Below are 21,345 nucleotides of genomic sequence, written 5' to 3'. Positions count from 1 at the left end.
GAGAGAAAGAGAGATTTTTAACAGAACAGTTATATTAACAGAGTCGATTTCTTCTTCTTCTTGTTGCTTTTTTGTCATATAAGGAAAACCAGATTATATTAAAGACAAACCCACCTTTGTGTATATATATAAAAAAAAATTAATGTTTTTCCAAGCACCAAAGCAAAGCGAATTAGATCTCAGCATTTTTACTAACCGTCCGGTTCCAATTATCTTCGTGCCTTCGGGGACAGGGAGGGGGGTGGGTTTGCAGAGGGCAGGGGGTTAAGTTAAATAATAAAGATGATTATTTTTTCCTGATTTTATCCACAAACAATGTAATTATTTCTGTTATTTAATCTCCGGGGTGAACAGCACCTTTTGGGGTTTTATTTTATTTTTTTTTCCAGAATCCTCCTACTGCTGCAGCGCGTTGGGGCGGGTGGGGAGGGCTGGGGGGCTGCGGTGGAAGGAGCTGCAGGAGGAGGGAGGCGAGAGGATGCTGAGACCCGGGACCCGGGGGCTGCGGCCCCTCTCTGCTTCCCCGCCGCCCCCCCGCAGCGCAGCGCCCGTCCCGGGACGACATGCTCTTTCCAGGGGACCGTGCGGGGCACCAGCGTTCCCTGCACCTATTTATATTTTTGAACATATCCTATTTTGAAAGAATGATAAATAATAAAGAGAGTGAAATCGGAACGGGCGCTTTGTTGGTGTTGTTTTTTGGGGAAAGGGGAGTGTCTGTGTGGGCTGGGGGGCTCCCCCATGGCGAGGCAGCGGGGAAGGAGGGGATCCCAAACAGGGTGCTCCAAGCTACACAGGACCGGCTCAGCCCCAGCTGGGTGCAAAGGGTGCAGCCCTGGGGACAACAGAGGTGTGGGGACTAGGTGACCTTCAAAGGTCCCTTCTAACCCAAACTATTCTATGATTCCCAAGCCCCAACCAAAGAAGGACCCTGGGGTAGGACATCACCCCCCATTCAGCTCCCGCCCCAGGAGGGGGTTAACCCACATGCCTAAAACACGTCTAAAATCCATCACCAGCAGCAAATGCTTCACTCTCCAGCTTCCAGTCCTGACACCCGGGGGGTTAATTAACACTCATTAATGAGCTCCCTTGCAGGAACTCAGGGCGGGCACAAGGCTGAGCTGGAGGTGATGACATGATGAGACAGTGCCGGGTGTCCAGCCAGGGATCCCCAAATCCTCTCTCTGTGGTAGACCCCTCTCTCATGCTGGGACAGAGATGGGGACACAGCCATGTTGCTCCAGGGTTTTCTCCACCGATTTATTATAAGAGGTCCAGGAAAATACATCTGTTCATAACCAAACGCTCAAAGAAGGCACCAGAGTTCAAGTGGAGTCCGGGCAAGGGGCACATGGAGATAAGGCACTGGCACTCCCACAGGGACAGGCACAACGGCATCCTTGAGTGGGATGGGGCTGGAAGAGGGGCTGGGATGCAATGGAGACACCCACTCTTTGCCTCTGGCCGAATCCAGCCTCCCCTGTCTCCCACCCCACAAGCTCCGGAGCAGGACCATCCTGGAAGGGCAGGCAGGTGTTGGTGTCCTGCTGCCACCGCGGGAAGGGGCCAAGCAGGGTGGCAGCAGCCTGCACACCGCCAGCCCCACTGTTGTGGGGACCGTCCTCGTGTGCACCCCATGCTGGGTACGGTCCCATGCTGCCCCAGCTGGGAGCCGCCCCGAGCAGCTGCATGTGCCGGCTGCTCAGCAAGACGTGGAAAATATAAAGGAAGGAAACAAAATGAAACAAAAAGAAGCCTCTCCCCCACCCCGCCTCCCCCCAGTCAGCTCCAAAACAGCCCTGGGAAACACCAGACGCCGGTCACCGTCAGGCTGGAAACATCCTCCGGCCAAGAAGGAGCCCTCCCAGCTCCTTATCGCTCCTTGTAGCAAAAGACCCCAAACCTGCCCTTGCTTGGGAAGCCAAAGCTGCGGACACCAGGCTCCATGGGGCCACAGTTGGCCCGGGGCTTGGCAATGGGGTAGCGGACACTGCCATCCGCCAGCCAGCCAGCATCGCAACGGTCCAGCCCCAGGAACTTCCAGGCAGAGTAGAGCTGCCCCACCTGGGCGATCTCAGCCCCCGCATCCTGGCAGCTCTGCTTGGCCTCCTCCAGCGTCATCCCAGCCGGGTGGTCCAGGTAGAAAACCTCTCCTAGGAGGGAGAGGGGAGCACGAGAGGGGAGCATCAGTGCTGAGCATCATCCAGAGCATCCCCATCTGGAGCACCCCTGCCTGAAGCATCCCCGCCCGGCTGAGCCCTGTGCCCTAAGGAGGACATGGGATGCCACTGATCGGGCACAGCACCTTCCCCAGGTTCCCTCCCACCCAGCCCCTGGCCCGGCACCCACCTCTGAGCGTGGAGGAGAAGCAGAAGGCATCAAAGCGGTGCAGGTGCCGGTGGCGCGGGCCATAGCTGCGGATGCCGGGGGCGAGGTGCAGCCCGCCGCAAGGCTTGCGGGGCAGGCGGATGGGGTACTGCACGGTGCCATCGGCCAGCCAGCCTGCGTTGCACCAGTCCAGCCCCTCGCTCCAGGCCTGGAAGAGCTGGTTGAAGGTGGCGAGGATGGCACCCTGCTCCTGGCATGCTCGCTCGGCTTCGTGGAAGTTGAGCCTGTACTGCCCACGGGGAGGCTGGTAGGGGAACACGACGCCTGGGGGCAGACGGGGCGCTCAGCTGGCTCCGCGGGCAGCCCACCTGCCCCGAGCCCAGCCCCGCCAGGAGCCTCAGGCATCCCCAACCCATCCCAAATTCAGGTTCTGGGACAGGGACCCCCCCAGGGTGGCACAGCCCCAGGCTCAGGCGGGCAGGGACAGGGCTGCTCCAGGCGTGCAGCCACCAGCAGTGAGTTGCCAGCGACATCTGGTGGCACAGGGACACAGGGGCTCGGTCCTGGGGACACATAGACCACCCTCGTGGGGACAGCACCAGCACATGCAGGGATGCACAGGCTACAATAACAGGGATGCAGGGACCACCACCACATGGACGTAGGGACTACGGTCCTGGGGACACACAGACTGTGGTCCCAGGGAGGCATGGACCACCGCTGTGGGGATGGAGAGACCATCGTCATGGGGATGCACAGGCTACAGGAACAGGGACACAAGGACCAGCATCAGGGGGACATATGGACCATGACCCCAGGACACATGGACCACCAACATAGGGATGGATGGACCACGGGAACATGTGCACCACCACGGACCACAGTCACAGGGACTGCTGGGGACAAGCCACCGGGGAGGGAGGCCACGGGGGCTGAGGGGGTGGGCAGGGGCACAGCAAGGGGGACGTTTCCCCAGCTCTCAGCTTGGCACTGGATCCAGGGCTGAGTCAGGTCCCTCGTGGCAAGTGAGCAAAAGGGGTTGGACGAGTCACCAAGGTTCGTCACAAGATGCATGGGGACACCCACAGCTGGGGAGAGGGCGCGGCTGCACATGATACAGCACAGCGGGAAGATGGGTGGGCAGAGGCAAGAAATGCTGCAGCCATGAGGTCACCCCCAACTCTGACTCCACAGTAGCACCCCAAGCATCCCGGCTGGGCAGACTGCTCCGGGCTCACCTGAGCACTGAGGAGACCACCCAGCCTCTCTGCTGAGACCACACAGTCAGACAGCCCCAAGCCACCACCCCATCACACCAAGCATCCCAGCCTCTTTCTGCCCATGACTGGGCTCCCCGACCCCTCTGCCTTGCCACCTCCCCCAAGGAGGGGGTGCCACGGGAAGGCCAGGCTCACTGGCTTGGTGCAGCAGTTCACACGGTCCCCACTGTGCCCCCACCTTGCAGCCGGAGGTCCACCACGTCGCTCTCATCCTCCAGCCCATCAATGACCTCGCAGCGGTATTTGCCATCATCCTGCAAGCGCACGTCGCTGACGACCAGCGAGGCCTCACGCCGGCCCACGTGGCGGAGGTGAGCTCGGCCCCGGAAGTCCCCGAAGGCCATGTAGGTCTTGCCGATCGCCACCAACACGTCCTGCTCCTTGCTGTAGTCGTCCCGCAGCTTGGACCACTTGATGCGGATCTTGCGCTTGGCCTCCAGGTCGGGCTCGTAGCGGTAGTGGCATGGCAGGGTGACGTTGGCACCGTTGGAGCTGTAGACAGGGTCTTTGGGGGTCTCCACCACCAGCTTGGCCCCATTGAAGTAAGCATCTGGGGACAGGGAGGGAAGGCATGATAGGCAGTTTGGGATCCAGGGCTGGGCAGCATCCCCAAACCTCTCTGCAGCTGCTCTGCTCCCTCCCTCCAGCCACCTCCTCTTCTGCCTGAGCATCCCACAAGCATCCCCAGAGCATCCCTGGAGCACCCCCACCTGCTCCTCTGGGCCCCACATCCCCCTCAAGAGATGCATTCCAGCCCCATCCTGGAGGCAGGAGGGGACTTCAACCCCTTGCGCTGACCTGCCATCCCCCATTTCCGCCAGCCCTGCCAATCCCCAATATACCTTTTTCCTGCCCGTTGCCCTTGTCGTTCATGATGTGATTGTAGTAGAAGCCGTTGTAGAAGGGGTGGTGGGAGCCACTGGCCAGCCGCAGCAGGGTGGCCTCCAGGAGCAGCGGCAGCAGCAGCATGGCTGGGGAGCGAGGCCGAACCCTGAGCCCGGGCTGCCGAGGGGAAAGGGCTGTGGTAACACCCCAAAATAAGCAGGAGGGCCCCAGCTCTGCCTGGCACACGGTGGCAGGCAAACCCCATCGCAGGGATGCAAGTTAGAGGGGTGGGAACAGCCTGCAGAGTGGTTCACCTGCCCGCAGGGGAGGGCACAGGCAACCAGAGCTGTGCCCCCAGACCTGCCCCACAACCAGGGCCCTCTGTTCTCATCCTGCTGTGTGCCACGGGGGTCACACCGTGCACCGCTGCATTCGCCACTGCCGCCCGTGGGGGCTTGTGGAGCAGCCGGCATGGAGCGGGGAGCTGAGAGCAAGCGAGGACAGGGCAGCTGGGGGAAATGGGATCTCAGGGCATCCTTTGAACAGGGAGCACTGGGAAAACATCACGTAGGGGGTGCGGGGGGAGAGAAGTGGCCAGCCCCCGCTGTAAGCCGCAAGCTCAGTTTACAGAAGCAGCCAAGCGTGCAACCCAGCTGAAGAGGGGAGGAGAGAGCTCGGGGCTGCCTCTGCTGCCCCAGCACCCGACAAAGCCCTGTGGCACCCCGCCGGCATGGCCGAGGACCCCCAGCTCCCACCCAGGGCTGCCGTTTTGCACCACAGACGCAGCTGGCGCTGACCCCATGCAACACGTTTTGCTCCCGAAGCACGTCCCCTGGGTGGGGGGAAGCCTGGCTGCCCCAGAGCACTGGAGACCCACACTGCCCCGAGCTATGGGTGCCCCAGGCACCCAAGGGTCCCCTGCATGGGGCTCACCCAGGGCAGCTCGCAGCAGTATTTGCTGGCTTGCGAGCTGTCCCGGAGCCGGCAGAGGGGGCCCGGCACCCAGCAAGCCTCCAGCAGCCCCCCTCCAGCTCTGGGGGGGACCTGACATCTGTGCCCCCTGCTTGGACAAGGTTTACAAGTGCCTGCAAAGGTGCCCCAGGCCAGGGGGCTGTGGGGGAGTGGGTGCTCACCCCCGACAGGGTCTGATACAGGGTGCGGTGGTGGTCTCCACCGACGGGGCCGTGCAACCGGCTGCTCTTACCATGCATTGCTCGCTCCCGGGCTCTCCTCTGCTGTCGGTGCCACCGCTCACCTTCCCGTGGGGTGCAGCCCACGCTTGCCACCCACCAGGGTCTGCGGAGCCGGTGCTGGAGGGCACGGGGTGCCCCCGCTCGATGGCCAGCACAGCCCCGGGCGGCGGGCAGCAGCGGTGCGCGGCACGGCAGGCACCGGAGCCCGCAGGCATGGTGCCACGTGCTGCCCGCGCGCGGCAGGGCAGGCTCGAGGCACCGGCAGCTTTGCACCTTGGTTTGGGCGGCACAAGCCCTGGCCCCCCAGTGCCCCCGATGCCTAGCCACCCCCCAGAGCCCAGCGTTGCGGTGACATGGCGGGGCGCCCAACCGTAATGCCAGTAAGCATCGTGCTGCAGCACCCACCGTAGTGATGATGGGCACCTTCCGTGGTGATGCCCATCGCCCTCCATGGTGATGCCACCCCTCCCTGCCCTCCACGGCAAGCAGGGTGCCCACCACCCCGCGGTGCCAGCCCTCCCCAGCCCCGGGGCCAAGCCCTACTCACACTGGTTGCGGGCAGGCTGCAGGCAGGCGTGCAGGCAGGCTGCAGGCAGATGCACTGTGTTTAGGGCTCTTGCAGGGCTGAGAGGAAGCAGCTCCAGGGCCTGCCTCTTAAAGGGAAACACACGCCTTTCCCAACCCCCTGCTTGCAGCCCGGAGCTGGGGTGGGTGCCCCCGGCCTCCCGCATGCCCACCGTGCCTGGGCGACAGCCTCGGTGTGCGCCTGCACGATGCCTGCACGCTGCCCGCACGCTGCCCGCACACCTCATCTGTGATGTGCCAGCTGCCAGCATTGCCCCCGGCTTGAAGGGGAGAGCAGCGGGGAGCAGCGTGCCCCATGGGTCTGGTGGGACCCCGTGATGCCCCTTACAAAGCCTCAGTGAAGCCACAGCGCTGGGGGAGAAGAGCTACCCCTTGTCCCATGTCCCACCGAGGGGACTGGCTGCGTTCCCCAGGTAATGGTGGTGCCGAGCATGCACGTGGCAGGAGCACCGGTGGGCACGAGCAGCTCGGGAGAGGTGGGCTGTGGCGTGGGGTGGGCTGCGCCCAGGATGTGCAGGCAGCACCTGCCTGCTGCCGGGTCCTCGGGAGACAGCCGAGCCATAGGGTGCAGCCTCTTCAGGGGTCCGCTTGGGGCTGCGGGGACAAAGCAGAGGCACAGAAACCAGGGCAAAAGCTTTGGGGTGCCTGGTTGCACCCATCTGAGGGGGCATCATTCCTAGACTTGAGTGATGCCCTCCATGCCAGCTCCCGCTGGCACACGGACATGCAGCCCAGCTGTGAGAGCCCCGGTTCTGGCCCTCTGGAAGGGCAGCGCTGTGGTGGCACAGCTGGGGGATGCCAGTCCGGGAGTGGCCAAAGGGACCGAGCACACAGAGGAACCACGGATCGGCATGTGCCCTGACCCGGCGACCCACAGCCCTGGCCTGGCGCGCCACTTCACCCCCCACTTTGTTGTTTTATGGCAAGGAAATGAGGCACGGGGGCCCCGGTCCAGCTCTTGCCGCCGCACGGGACGGCGTCAAGCCGGAAAGAAAACAACTCGTGCAAAAATAAACTGCCCTGGGGCTGTCTGTGGGGTGAAGGGGGCCAGGACCCCTTCCCAAGAGCCCCCGGCACGGCGCGCTCGCGGTGCGATCTTGTCTGCCCGCCGCCACCACACTGATAGGGAGCAGCCAGCACGGAAACAGCGTTATCTGCCTCCAGCGCCAGCCCCGCAGCCCCCGTCCCCCATGGGAAGCCCCAGCCGGGGATGGCTGCGGGACCCGGGGTCTGGAGGCACTGCTTTTCCTTGCTGTCCTTTTCCCTGCACACCCACCCATCAGGGCCCACCAGCCCTCCCCAAGGAGGGGCACAGTGGGGCCGGGCTGCCCAGGGACACAGGAGCGTGACGGCCCGGCACGCTGCCTGCTTGCCTGCCCGGAGCAGGCTGCTCCGCAGCCCACAATGGAGGGGCGATTACATCTCCCAGCGTGGCGGCACGCGGCCGCTGCACTGCCTGCATCCTGGCTGAGGGTCCGTGGTCCCCCCAGCCCTGCCCCATGGCCGGAGGAGGTGGTGGCATGGCATCCCAGCTGCATCCCAGCTGCATCCTGACCACCGGTGCCCCCCTGCAGTTGCTTGCCCAAGTTGTCTGTGTCCCAGTAAGCCGGCGATCAGGATGGTTCCCTCCACCCCCCAGCCGTGCAGACAGACAGCCCTGTCGGGGCATGCTGCTCCTTGGCGTGGCCGCTCCATTGTTCCAGAGCCAAGGAACAAGCCACATGGTACCCTGTGCTGCCTGCGCTGGTCGGCAGCGGGGAAGGGGAGAGGGATGCTTTTTGTGCACCTCTTTTCAGCAACAGCTCATGGCTCATGTTCGACCACAGCTCATCTGGATGTGGCCACCAATGCCCTCCACCTCCTCCTGGGGAGCAGGCGGCATGGGGAAGGATCCAGCCACCAGCAGCCCCCTGAGGAAGGAGGAATCCCCTTTGCTCCCTCACACCTCTCACCCTATTTTTGGAGCTTCAGGGATGATCCCAGATTTATTTTCTGCTCCCCAAGGGGGACCCTGGGTGGGACTGTGCGTTTCAGGGTAGCTCTGACCCAGGAGCACGTGCTTAGGGCACATGTTTAGGGCTGGCTGAGCTTTTGGTTGAACAGGAGCCATAAAAATGTCATCCCTGTCTTCCCCACCTCAAAGCCAGCAGCTGACAGCTCCACCGTGGCCCCACCGGAGAGATTTCTCCCTGAAATGCCGCTTGCGCGGGACAGTTCCAGCAGGAACCTGTTGCCCAAGGCTCAAACTGGGGAGGAAAACCCACGTTCCTGGTGGGATGGAGGAGGCTGTGACCTGTGCTGGCTTTCCGGGTGGAGGCGAGAGGATGCTCTCCCCGACGGCTGCTTCCTGAGGAACTGGCTCGCGGGCAGCTGGCAGCTCCGGCAGCCGAGTCAGCAGGCAGCGGGGTGCCGCGGCCGCAGCGTGCCGGCCATCCCAGCCTTCCTGCCGCCCCAGCAACCCAGCCGCGTCCAGGAAGAGCATACGAGGGACCAGGACAAGCCATGAGGGGCTGTGCATGGCGTGGAGGGCACCCTGGCCCTCACCAACACCCCCGTCCTGGGGCTCTGGAGGAGGAAGGAAATACCGCAGAGCTGGGAAAGGGCTCAGCATCCGTCAGCAGGATTCGCCTGGGGGGTGGCAACGGGCAGGGGGAAGCGGCAGCCAGGCGCTCAGGATGTGTCCCCCGCTCTGACACATGGCATCTACTGCCATCACCCTCCCCATGGAGCCTCTGCCGTGCCCTGGGCTCGGGGCTGTCTTGGCTGGACTCAGAGCAAGCTGCTCTTATCTCTGCCCCAGCTTCCCGGCGATAAGGGTGGCATGCTTGGACATGAACTGGGCCGACTGTCCCCCCCCATCCCTGGCTCGAGCTGTGGCTGCTATTTGTCACCAAGCAGCCACAGCCACAATGAATTCAGCCCCGTCTCTGTAAGCAGTCCCCCAGCCCCTCTGGTGCCCAGGGCTGGCACCCACAGGGCCAGGCAGGAGCCCACCTCCCGCAGGCAGGGCCTGGGGAGGGGATGCATGGCCGAGCAGGGCAATGCTGGCAGCGGGAAGGTGCATGGATGTTGTCCAGAGCTGCAGGGATGGAGAGCTGTGGTGGGATGCAGTTGGCCCTGGGCCATTTGTGGCAGCCTCAGGGGTCCCTGCCCAGTGTGGCAGAAGACTCTGGAGAAGAGCACAGCTCCTCTGTCCTCTTCATCCATACCCCTTCCCTACCAGGGACCCCATCCTTGATGCAGGGGGATCCTGCTCCAGCAGCATCCGTCCCCCCACCCTGCCCAGGGGGGCTCTGCTGGGAGCATCCCCGCAGGCAGCCCTGGCAAAACCCACAGCTGCCTCCAGCCCTGGGAGCGCACCAGGGTGCAAGAGCCAGTTTTGCTCCAAGCTGGGGGATTTCACAGAATCACTAAGGTTGGAAAAGACCTGTAAGATCATCAAGTCCAACCATCAACTTACACCCCCATGCCCATTAAACCATGTCCCACCATGCCTCGTCCACACATTCCTTGAACACCTCCAGTGATGGTGACTCCACCACTTCCCTGGGCAGCCTGTTCCAGTGTCTCACCACTCTCTCAGTAAAGAAATTTTTCCTAATATCCAGTCTAAACTTCCCTGGCGCAACTTGAGGCCATTTCCTCTTGTCCTGTCACTTGTCACTTGGGAGAAGAGACCAACACCCACCTCTCTACAACCCCCTTTCAGGTAACTGTAGAGAGCGATGAGGTCTCCCCTCAGCCTCCTCTTCTGCAGACTTTTCCTCCAGGATCAAAGCCAAAGGAGGAGACACAGGGCGTTGGGTGCTGATAGTGGCTTCCGCTCCCCAAGTCCCATCCCGCTGCACTTGGCCAGCTGCGAGCACAGGCTCTGGCAGCTGCAACAGGGTGGAGGCAGCAAGGAAGATGCACAAAGCCCTGGTACCCTGTTTTTCAGGCAGGGAACTGAGCTAGGAGGGTCTGTGAAAGCAGAACTGTAGGGTCAGCACGGCAGCCAGCAGCTGCCTGGGATGGAAGAACTGGGGGGCTCAGAGGGGATCCTGGGGGATCACCAGACCTGCCGGGCTTTGGGAGGTGGCTCTCGGGGAGGCACAGAGCAACCAAACCAACAGCCCCAAAGTTTCAGCTGGTTTTAATACTGTCAGAGACACCCCGGAGCAGGGCCACCGCCGCCATCCCACCTGGGCTCCCTTGGCGCTTGCGAAAGTGAACCCGCCGCTGGCCCGGCTCCATGGCCGCTTCGCATCCCAGCAGGCAGGAGAAGCATCGCCACCAGCGCCGCTGCCCGGACACCCTGCCTGCACTCTGGCTTGCCGGTGCCAGGTCTCACTCGTCTCCTACTGCTAATCCCGAGGGCTTGAGCATTGCAAGAGGCTCCCCTCCACCCCACAGAAAGGGAAAAAATCAGGTTACAAAAAGGGTCATGGCACAGGTCTCTGCCTACTGCATTTGGGTGGTTTAACCACCACCTTTCACATCCTTTCTCCACACCCTTGTGGCTACAAACCATCTCTCCCCCACTATCAGACTGCAGCCCCCCTGGTCACCGCTTGGCTCTGGGGACAAGGGACCTCCAAGCACCCCAAACTGCAGTAAGGTGGGGACGGCAGCAATGCTGAGACTTGGAGGACACTGGAGCTGGCACCCCAGGAAGGGGAATGGGCAGAGCCTGCAGAAACACCAGCCATGGCGCCTGCCGGGAGCACCCAGCGGGTAGAGCCACCAGCAATAGGGACCCGGTGCCTTTGATAGGAGCCGTCTCATCACTCCCTTCGCACTATGCGGTGCTGACACCTCAGGCAAGGAGACCCAGGGCTGGCAAAATGGGCAGGGGACAACAGCTGAGTAGGTTTTTCAGAGCCCCTGCTTGCAGCCGTGCAGGGTGCATGAGGGACATCGGAGGCTGCAAACCCGGGGTGCCTGCCCTAAGCCCCCCAAAACTGCTGAGCCCCAGTGCAGGCAAGCGACTGCCGCTGGCTGCAGCCTCTCTGCTGGAAGCAGAAGCAAAAAGGGGGAGAAAATTTGTCTCCAGGCTTAGCTGGGAGGATACAGCCAAGCCCTGGTTGCAGAACGGGGTGCCCAGCAAAGCCCCATGTGCAGAATGGGGTCCCCCAAGGAAGCCCTCGTTGCAGGAGAGGGTCTCCCAGCCAAGACCCGGTTGCAGGAAGGTGTCTCACCCATGGCTAGTGGGGCAAAAGGGCAGGAGCCGTCCCTGCATACCACCTGCAAGGGCCCTGTAAAGTGCAGTGCTGCGGCCCCAGCGCCAACGTGGGGCAGAGGAGCCCTCCCGGCCGCCTCCCGAGTTTAGGGACATGGAAAGGGGAGTGTGAGGTCGGAGCAGGAGCGGGCAGGAGTAAGTAGGGCGCGGGCCGGGCGGCAGGGAAGAGCAGCCCCGTCCTTCGTCCCCGGGTGCCTATTCGTCGCAGCCCAGCAGCTCCACACGCAGGGTGATGCGGTTGTGCCAAGCCACGGGCAGGATGCGGACGAAGCGGGCATAGAAGGGCACATCGAACACGTTCTTCTTGTGCGAGTAGTTGTCGCTGTTACCGTGGAAGATCTAGGGGGAGAAAGGTGGGTGTCAGCACTGCCGGGACCTCCCCGCCACCATCCCAATCCTCCCCACAGCAGCATCCCCGAGCCCTAGGAGGTCGCTGCCCGCCTTGCCCTGCCCCACACACCTTGGTGGCGTTCGTCTGGCCATCCCGGTAGAGGGTCCAGGACGTGCCGTTGTCGCTGTAGGCCACCTTGTAGGCTGCCACGTACTGGATGTGCCCAAAGTCACGGGCTCCTTGCGTGATGATGCCTGTCACCTTCTTCTGGTTCTGGAGGTCGATCTGGCATGGAGACAAGGCTCATTGAGGCTCCTCAAAGGAGCAGTTCTCCCACCCAGGAGCATCCTGTGTGTCCCAGAGGCAGCCAGGATGCACTGACCCTCAGGGGTCAAGAGTGGAGAAAACACCACTCAACCCCCACCCCAATGCCAGAGCAACTAACAAAACACTACCGTGAAATACTTGACCCTTTAACACTTGCAGCATCCCTCAAACCAACCCAAAGTGGGATGCAAACCCTGCCATCTCAGCTCCCTTCCCCATTGCTGCCGCCTCGACATTTTTTGCTCTAAAGGTCAATGTGGGAATGATGGCAAAAAAATCTCAATATAAAAAAAATTAAAGGATTCCCAGAGGAAATGCATTTCCACTGGAAAATTATTCTGGCTGAGAAAATATGCTGTTCTGCGCGTTCTGACATTTGGTTTGTAAGTGAGATGGTTTCTATTCTTTTTACTCTGCTACACTGTGCTACTGCTGCTGGCATGCTACAGGGTAACCCAGCAAATGAACTGAAAGTGTCCTTAATTTAGTTCCTATTTTATGCTCGTCGCGAGCAGTACTATCTATACATATACACATGCAAGCATATACGTATGAGTATACATGCAAATCTATATACACGTACACCAACAGGCAGCCTGCGGTGTGACAGGCCAACTCAGCGTGTCATCCTGACCCTATCAGCAGACGTCTTGATAAGCTGGTTTATTTAGGGCCATGGAGCAGCTGCTTTTAATCATTTCCCAAATAAAAAGCGGGACAAATATCTAAACTACTTTGTCCCATTATGTCATGAAATCATGTGAAAAGCATAAAAACAGGGGAGGAAAGGAAACTGAGAAGGAAATTTCAAAACTATTTGTTCCCATTCCAGACTGGGCAGAGAAAAGCAAACCTGATTCTTTCCTGCAAAACAGAAACACGGTGTTCCAGGCAGCCGGAGGGTCGTGGGATGGTCACCCCAGGCCAGGATTGTACTTCCCAAGGGGGTGATGCAGAGCTGTGGTGCTGTGGGCTCAGTGCACCCCGCAAGAAGTTCTGCAGAGATGGTACCACCCTGTCCCTGTCCCTATGGGTGCTGATGTTTCCGACCCAGCGCTCCAGCATCGCTGCTAAAGCCGGTGGCTGCAGCCCCATCCCAACCTTCCCCTGCGATCCCAGCTCGGGGAGAGCACTGCCGGGCTGCGTGCCCCATGGCAAGGCTCCGGCCACACCATCCCTGCAGCTCTGCCCAGCCTCTCCCGCTGTGCCTGTCCTGCTTCCAGCCACCCGAGCACAGGAGGTGGCCCCAAGCACAGGTGGTGGCCCTGGGCACAGCTGGAGGAGCTGGGGCGGAGAAACGAGGTTACAGAGGGAGGGCACCGAGACCGACCTGCAGCCACTCGGACTGGCCGTTGTGGAGTGCCGTCCATGCGTTGGTTTTGCCCGTCTTGTCCAGGCGAGCGTAATGGGGGTGCCAGGTAAAGGCGTCAATGCCCCAGGTCTTGAAGACGCTGGAGGCTGTGATCTGCTGGTCGGAGATCAGGCGGGATTTCATGCCCAGAGGCTCCGAGCAACCTGCCGTGTTGAAATACACTGTAACACAACGGTTTACACAGGCAGTGAAAAGGAAAGAGTCCACAGCACCGACGCAAGCAAAAGCCCACAGCCCCGGCAGGTGCCCCCACGTTCCCATGTTTCCGCTGCCCGGAGCGGCAGGCAGGGCCAGGCAGGGAAAGGCTCAGCAGAGGCACAGGGTCGCAGGGAGTTTGCCCTTTCCCGGGATTTTTAGCTCTGAGCTATTCCCTGGTTCACAGTGCCTCCTGCTGCAGGGACACATGGACGTCCCCGCAGCACAGCCTTGGAATACAGACGGCTCTGGCAGGAGGCAGAGGAGGATGCTTTCACGGGTGAAAAGACCAATGCAAAGCCATCCCCAGCCGAAAACACGGCTGGCACCGCACCCACGCAGCAGCAGGACATGACCCAAGCCCCCATGGCACCCCACTCCCACCCCGGCACTGCACGCAGGTCCTGCTCAACTGCCCGGGACGTGCTGCAGGGCAGGAATGCGGGAGGCACAGGGAATGGGCTCAGGCTAATCATCCCCCACGTTTCCCAGAGGACTTTGATCCTCTGGTGCTTTTCAAGCTCTCCAGCAGGAAAAACAGCCAATTCACAGCTCAGACAGGGAGGGGGCACAATAAAAAACTCCAGCTTGGGAAGGTGTTAGCAGCGTGCTCCCCAAAAGCACCCATGGGTATTTCCAGGCATCACGTAGACAGTGTGAGAAAAACAAGCGCCTTGTCCCCCCTTGTCCCAGGGGATCAGAGCCGGTAGAAGGGGTGATGCCCTGCCCCGTGTCACCCCCTGCCCTGTGGTCCCTGGGGAGGGGAGAGCCACCGACGTTTACCGTTCATCTCGCAGCCGATGAGTTCAAATCGCAGCGTGCAGGCACGGCGGCACATCACGGGGTAGATGCGGATGAACTGGGCGGTGATGGGAGGGTTGAACATGTTGGTCTGCATGGTGCCATAGTCCATGTTCCCCTGGAAAACCTGCAATGGCAAGCAGGGCTGAGTGCCCCAGCTCTCCTGCAGCCTCATGCATGAAATCCCTTGCCCAGCAGACGGACAGACCTCAGCGGCAGACCTCAGCACCGACAACGACACGGCAAGAGCAGGGGAAGCTGGGCTCTTCTTTCGTGCCCTGGAGCAGTGCATGACCTTGCAGCAGCTGTAACACTCTCAACAGAGCTTTGCAACACTCCCTGCTCCATCTTTGCCCCACAGAGACGCACATGCAGCAACACCCATTCCCTCCTGCTACAGCCATGAGGGAAACAAAAAAACCAAATTGCAGCAAGCAGAGAGGTGGATTGCTTCTTTCTTTTTAGCACAATAAATAGAGTCAGGTCATGTTTTCATGCATTTTTTTCCACCGCTGCAGAAACAAGAGAAACTTTTCTTTTTTTTAAAGCAAGGCAGATACTCCCAGCCATTCCCTGGATGCTCAAGAACAACCAGGAGACACTTGCCATAAAAAACTGAGAGCAGAGAGTGCTGCGATCAATGAGTATTCCTGCTTTGAGAGTGAGATACACTGTCAGCTCATGCTGGGTGCAGACACAGCACCAAGCCGCATAAGCCGTTCACTAGCACTTCCAGACCATGCCCAGTTCCCACAGTGTGTCAGCAATAAAGATGTTATCTGAACGACCTAAATAAGTCAGCTCTGCTTCTTTGGTTATGCTTATTATGCTCAATTAAACAGAGCCAGAGAGCGCTGCCCAGCTCTGGAACCACCTGCGCCGTCTTGCTGCTAGGAGAGTTCCTAACGTGGCTTTGACCCAGGTCAAAAGCACTTTCCCAAACATGGGGACAGTTTGGGATGCAGCTCACAGCCACCCCAGCGCCCGCAGCACCGCTGGGTGGGGGGAGCCAGCACAGCCCCCACGTGGAGCATCGCAGCCCACCTTGTCTGCATCCTGCTTCTCGTCCTTGCAGAAGGTGAACTCCCGCCCGTCCAGGCTGTAGGCGACTTTGTAGGCACGGACGTACTCCTGCTGGCCCACGCGGCGAGCACCTTGCGTGATGATCCCGCTCAGCCGCATCTTCCGCAGCAGGTTGGCCTGGGGAGGGGAGAAGAGCATGAGCGGGGCGCAGGGCAGATGGGGTGCACAGCCCCTGAGCCCACCAGCGCCACCAAGCCTGGATGGGAGGGTGGGCTCATGCTCAGCATCAGGACCAGGAGAGGGGCTGCCCAGGGTGCTGTGACTTCCTCGGGGCGAAAGCCCTCCATCCCTCCAGCCTTGCATCACAGGGTGGGCAGAGGAGGGGGGATCTTCTCCCCAGGGACCTTGCCTTCTCCAGGCACCTCACAAGACGCCCCTGGGCGGCACCTTGCTGCAGCAATTTAGCCACGCGTTTGCCACCAGGAGCAGAGAAATGCCATGAGAGCAGCCCTGCAAGACCAGCCATGGCTACCAGGACAGCCCACTACACCAGCTCTCCCAGTCCTGCCCACTATGCCAGTGCTCCCAGTCCTGCCACGGGTACCTGGATCCAGGGGCTCTTGTCATAGTTGCTGGAGGTCCAGGCATTGACGATGCCGTGGTTGTTGAGGCGGGCGAGCTCTGGCCCCCAGCGCTGGAGGCCAAGGAAGCCGTAGTGGACAGAGGATGCCGAGAGCTGGGCGTCAGAGATGGCTCCTCCTTCCATGCCCAGGAGAACAGCACAGCCTGGAGGCAGTGAGGACATCAGCACCAAAGAGAAACCATGACCAGGGAGCCCAGGGAGCAAAACCAGGGGAGATCTCCCCTGCGCATGATGGCAATAGGGGACAGAGCAGTGGGAAACAGGGAGGGAAAGGGAATTCTGTACAGTGGTATCAGGGACTTACGGACATGACAGGTCTTCCCCAGGAACGGAGAAGGACACTTGCAGGTGTAGTCGCCGTCCAGGTCCAGGCAGATGCCTCCATTTTTGCAAGGCTGGGAGTAGCACTCATTCTTGTCTAGGAAACAGAGTGGGGGGGCTCAGGAGGTGACCCCAGAGCCAGTCCTTGGGAGGAGACCCCTCATTCAGTGCAGTGGGAAGGGGGGGAGGCATCCCCTGAGCACGAGCCATGGCAGGGTCCCTGCTGATATGGTGGCACGGCTTGAAGCTCTAACCCAAGGAGCTGCCTAAGCCATGTCCCCGCTGACTGCAGCCATGCGGGTGCATCAGGACATGCAACCACGGCAAGGCTGGGAGTTCACGTGGAGCAGGCTGAGCCTCAAGGCACCACTTGTCCCATTACTCGAGGCACCGTGTCCCTCCAGATATGGAAAGCAAGGCTCAGACACAGCCGTGTCCCTGCGCCATAGTCCTTTCCTCTGCCCTGCAAGGTCCAAACCAGCTCACGGCCCCTGACAGAGCCCAGTGCCCAATGCAGCCACAGCTGCAAACACGCCCCGGTTATCCCCCCGCTGCTGCCCAGGGTGTCCCCAAGCCCTTAGTGGCAGAGCAGCCCCCCCCAACCCCCACCACGCTATACTCACTGTTCTGGCAGTGCACGCCATCGTACCCCGCGGGGCACTTGCAAATGTAGTCAGTGAAGACATCCCCCCGGTTCGGGACCAGCTGGCACTCACCGTTGTTGTGGCAAGGATTGGGGTGGCAGGGGCCTGGGGAAGGGGAAAGGGAGGGAAATGGCTTTAATATGGGCACAGGTGGAGAATAAGAGCATCCAGTGGGCTGTTGCTCCCTGAAGACATTGCATCCCCCCAAGTGATGGACATCACCGCATCCCTGCGTGGATCTCCCCTCTACCTGCTCATCAACAGGGCTGGACCCCAGGACCAGACCCCAGGGCCAGTGGTGCAGGGCCACAACAAGGGCACCATGCCATGCTGGACTTCACGGAGCCCCCGTGATGGGGTCAGAACCTCACCTTTCTCTGTCTCATTGCAGTCAATCCCAACATAGCCATCAGGGCAGATGCAGAAGAAGGGGGTCTCATTAATCCCGGTCAGGCAGGTGCCCCCGTTCTGACAGTGGTTCACATCGCAGAAGTCACCTGGAAGCAAAGCCACGTGTCACTGCAAGCCATCTCTAAGGCAGGCATCCATCAGAGCCATGCAGATGAACATGGAGGCATCCCGGCTCGACAGCAGGAACTGCTCCCTGGCAGATGCTGTGGGGAGGGGAGCACCCAGCAGGGGCTGGTGGGACCGGTTGCGGGATCCTGCATGGGACTGCCGGCGTTCAAGAGCAATGGTTGAGACCAGGAGCATGAGAGAGCGGCCAGGACCTACCCTGCCCTGGCACATCAGAAAAGGGGTTTAACAGAGCCTGCACGTCAAACCAAAGCCAATGGAAACCCAGGTCTTTGGTGCATCAAATGTTTCCACCGCTCGGCTAGGAAGTGGGGGTGGCCAGGCTGGGGCTCGCTCAGGCATGAGCAGGACAGGATTATTCAAGGCAACGGGGCTGGTCCCATGGCTGGGTTTTGCTAATGGAAGTTAGTACTCATAAGACCGAAAAAAACCATTGTAGGGGGAGCCCGCATGCCTCAGCTCCCAGATGCTGGAGACACGTGAGGAGGGAGCACAGGGTCCATCCCTGCACGATGCCTGCTGGAACTCCATTCACTCCAACCACTCTCCGAGCAGCTTCCATCAGGCAGCCCCAGCCCACAGGCAGGTCCCCTGGGCAGCTGGTGGGGCTGCACCGTCCCCCCTGCCTGTCCATCCACCTCCACAATCTCCCACACTATGTGGTGAGGTGGTGGTAGCTGGGGGGCTGCAGAGGTGGCTTCTGTGAGAAGACACCAGGAGCTGCCCCCAGGTTGGGGACAGCCAGTCCCAGACAACTCTAAAAGAGACCCACTGTTGCCGAAAGCTGAGCCCATCACCAACACTGGTGTTGCCTCTGTGATAATATACGTAAGATAAGGTAAAAAACACTGCACAGCAGCTGTGGGAAAGAGGAGTGAGAAAAATGTGAGAGAAACAGCCCTGCAGACACCCTGGATAGAGAAAAAGGAGGGGGAGGAGATGCCCCAGGCGACGGAGCAGGGATTCCCCTGCAGCCTGTGGTGAATACCATGGAGAAGCAGGTTGTCCCCCTGCAACCTGTGGAGAAGACCACAGTGAAGCAGGTTGTCCCCTTGCCCACGGAGGACCCCATGCTGGAGCAGACTGTTCCTGACGGGCTGTACCCCATGGAAAGGACCCACACTGGAGCAGTTCATGAAGAACTGCAGCCCGTGGGAAGGACCTACGCTGGAGCTTTTTCATCGTTTCTCCCCCGTCCCACTGAGGAGGGGGAGTGAGGGAGCTGCTGGGTGGGCACCTGGCAGCCAGCCGAGGTCAACCCACCGCACCCATCAACCTTCTGCTCCCCATTGCAGTGCTGAATCAGATTGCAAGAGCCAGGCTGAAAATCCTCCCACCCTCAATTTATTCTGCCCCAAAAGCTGCAAGACAGCAACACTCTCCTTAAACCTAGACCAGATTGCCACTGAGGCTGAAAGTTCTCAGTAACTCCTCGCCAAGCACTGGGACAGCACATCCCTTGATGCCAGGCTCTTCTCTGCCACGCTCAGGAGTCAGAGCAAGGGCTGAACCCAGGTGGAGACCCAGGAATAACCCCCCACTACCTGCATGCCCTGGAGAAGGTGGAAGTTAATGAGCTATGGGCTCGCTGCCCAGACCCACACCAAACAGCACAGCTCTCGTTAGCTTAAGCTACTACTCAGTGAGCTCCTACTCATTAGTCTTTTAATAGCAGGGCTCCTTTGAGTTAATCCTACTCTTCCTGACACTCCACATCTGTAGGGTATGCATTGGTGGCAGACAGGCCAGCGTTACATGAAGGTTTCCGAAAAGATGCTGTAGCTCCCTTAGCCCAGCCTGAGGAGGCAGAAAAACTTGGGCACCGGTTCAAGTCGCTGCCTGCACTGCCCAGCCTGTTCTGCATGACCTCATGCTCCATCAATGCACTGCCATGAGCTACAGCACGGGAGGAGAGAGCTCGTGCTGATACGTGGGGATGCCTTTGCCCCACGCCCCTCCGCAGGTCTCGGGCGCATCCAGCCGCCCCATCCCGAGGATATCTCCCGGCAGCCGGCCAAGGCCCTGCACACAGAGCTGCTCCTGTTCAGCAACGGGAGCCAGCTGCTGCCCCAGACACGGAGCGCCAACGAACGTGTGCTCTCCGGCATCCGCACTGCCTCCGACACAGGAGTTTCTGGGGTGGGACACAGCGGGAAAGGAGCAAGGGCTCCTGCCCGGATTGGGACAGGAGGGGTCCCAGTTTTATACTTTAATTATCCCAAGCAACTGGACTCTCTTTTATCCCCTCCCAGGAACAACCCCTTACGTGTTGTGTCTTGCGAGCCAGCCCCCTGCCTAGCAGCGAGGCACACAGGTCACATTTTCCACTGTGGCAAGTAGTTTTGGATGCTCCTATTTCTCAGCTGTTTCAGGCCTGGTTTCAGAGCAGTTCAGCATCTCCATCCTCCCCACACACATTTTGATCCGATCAGGGACAGAGCTGTCACAGGCTGGACAGTCGGGAACCAAGGCAACAAAGATCAGCCACCGCTTTTGGAAATGTTTGCTTATATGAACCCACAGGCTGGCTGGAAGGCAAAAATAACATCCTCCGAAAACTGGGACTGCTCATCCCAGCAGGGCTGGGGGAGGTCAGGTCAAGCCTGTCTCCGTAGGGCAAAACGGGCACCTCTCCGCAGGGAGAGCGGGCACAAACAGGGCTTTCCTCACAGCACGCCCTCCTGCTGCCCTTTGTCCCCTGGCCCGGAGCCTACGCTTGGGCCTTGCTCCCCTTTTCCCTGGTCTTGCCCACCCCTTTCAGAGTCACCCACGCCAGGCATGACCCACAGGGTGATGATGGAGCTGCTTCTCCCCGGGGTTCCCCTGGCCAGGCCAGCCAGGCTCGCTGTGCCAGGCGGTCCCAGGGAAGCTGTTTACATCGCAGGCGCGGTTATCTAAGCCCGAAAGCACGGGACAGCCCGGCTGAGCTATTCCCGGCTCCGGAGCAAGGACGGGGCTGCGAACCCGAACTCCTCGGCTCCTGCAGCAGCAGCAGCAGCCCTGGGGGCTGCGCACCCTCTCACTCGCCACCCCTGCACCCCGCACACGGCAGCCCGGAGCCTCTCAACCTGCACCCCAGACCCTCTCGCTCTGCGCGCCGGATCCCCTGCACCCCGGATCCCCTGCACCCCGGATCCCCTGCACCCCGGGCTCCCCTGCACCCCGGATCCCCTGCACCCCGGATCCCCTGCCCACCGGACAACCCTGCACCCTGGATCCCCTGCACTTCGGATCCCTTGCACTCCGGCTCCTCAGCACGCCGGGCTCCCCGGCACACTGGATCCTCTGCACTCCGGATCCCCTGCACCCCGGGCTCCCCTGCACCCCGGATCCCCTGCACCCCGGATCCCCGTCACCCCGTGCTCCCTGGCACCCCTGATCCCCGGCTCCCCGGGCTCCCTGGCACCCCTGATCCCCCGCACCCCGGCACTCACCGGCCACGGCCAGCAGCAGCGATAGCCCCAGCCCCAGGGAGAGCAGCGCCCGCCACGGCCTGGCCGCCTCCATGCTGCGTCCCGAGCCGTGCCGCGGAGCCGTGCCGAGCCGAGCCGCACCGAGCCGAGCCGCGCCGCGCCGCTCCGCTCCGCCGCGGGGCTCGGGGCGGGGAGTGACTCAGCCCGGCCCGCCGCGGCCCCACGTGCTCCGCCGCCCGCCCCCGGGGCGGGGACCGGTCGCGCCGCGCCGGGCAGCGGGTGGCCCTCGCGCCGCCCCCCCGCGAG

General features: G+C 61.0%; 2 protein-coding genes across 3 annotated transcripts; both read right to left on the bottom strand.

Annotated features, from left to right (window-relative positions):
• Positions 1-1,818: 1,818 nt before the first annotated feature.
• HAPLN3 (hyaluronan and proteoglycan link protein 3) lies at positions 1,819-6,196 on the bottom strand. Its single transcript, XM_059824027.1, has 5 exons — positions 6,177-6,196; positions 4,454-4,613; positions 3,790-4,161; positions 2,353-2,655; positions 1,819-2,156 (listed from the first exon to the last, which is right to left on the bottom strand). The coding sequence occupies exons 2-5, from the start codon at positions 4,578-4,580 to the stop codon at positions 1,876-1,878; spliced, it is 1,083 nt and encodes a 360-aa protein (XP_059680010.1). The 5' UTR covers positions 4,581-4,613; positions 6,177-6,196; the 3' UTR covers positions 1,819-1,875.
• A 4,135-nt stretch (positions 6,197-10,331) lies between these two features.
• Positions 10,332-21,140, bottom strand: MFGE8 (milk fat globule EGF and factor V/VIII domain containing). 2 transcript variants are annotated; one of them, XM_059823718.1, is made up of 10 exons: positions 21,061-21,140; positions 17,461-17,586; positions 17,069-17,194; positions 16,429-16,542; positions 16,086-16,267; positions 15,503-15,658; positions 14,441-14,585; positions 13,421-13,623; positions 11,893-12,048; positions 10,332-11,771 (listed from the first exon to the last, which is right to left on the bottom strand). In XM_059823718.1, the coding sequence occupies exons 1-10, from the start codon at positions 21,131-21,133 to the stop codon at positions 11,628-11,630; spliced, it is 1,425 nt and encodes a 474-aa protein (XP_059679701.1). In that variant the 5' UTR covers positions 21,134-21,140; the 3' UTR covers positions 10,332-11,627. The 2 variants fall into 2 exon arrangements, with proteins under 2 accessions (XP_059679701.1, XP_059679702.1); XM_059823719.1 differs by having other exon boundaries at positions 13,421-13,605.
• Between the last annotated feature and the right edge of the window lie 205 nt (positions 21,141-21,345).

Source organism: Gavia stellata, chromosome 13 (assembly GCF_030936135.1).
Source record: "Gavia stellata isolate bGavSte3 chromosome 13, bGavSte3.hap2, whole genome shotgun sequence".
Taxonomy (NCBI): domain Eukaryota; kingdom Metazoa; phylum Chordata; class Aves; order Gaviiformes; family Gaviidae; genus Gavia; species Gavia stellata.
Note: the sequence above shows the minus strand (reverse complement) of the source record. Positions and strands in the feature narration are given on the sequence as shown.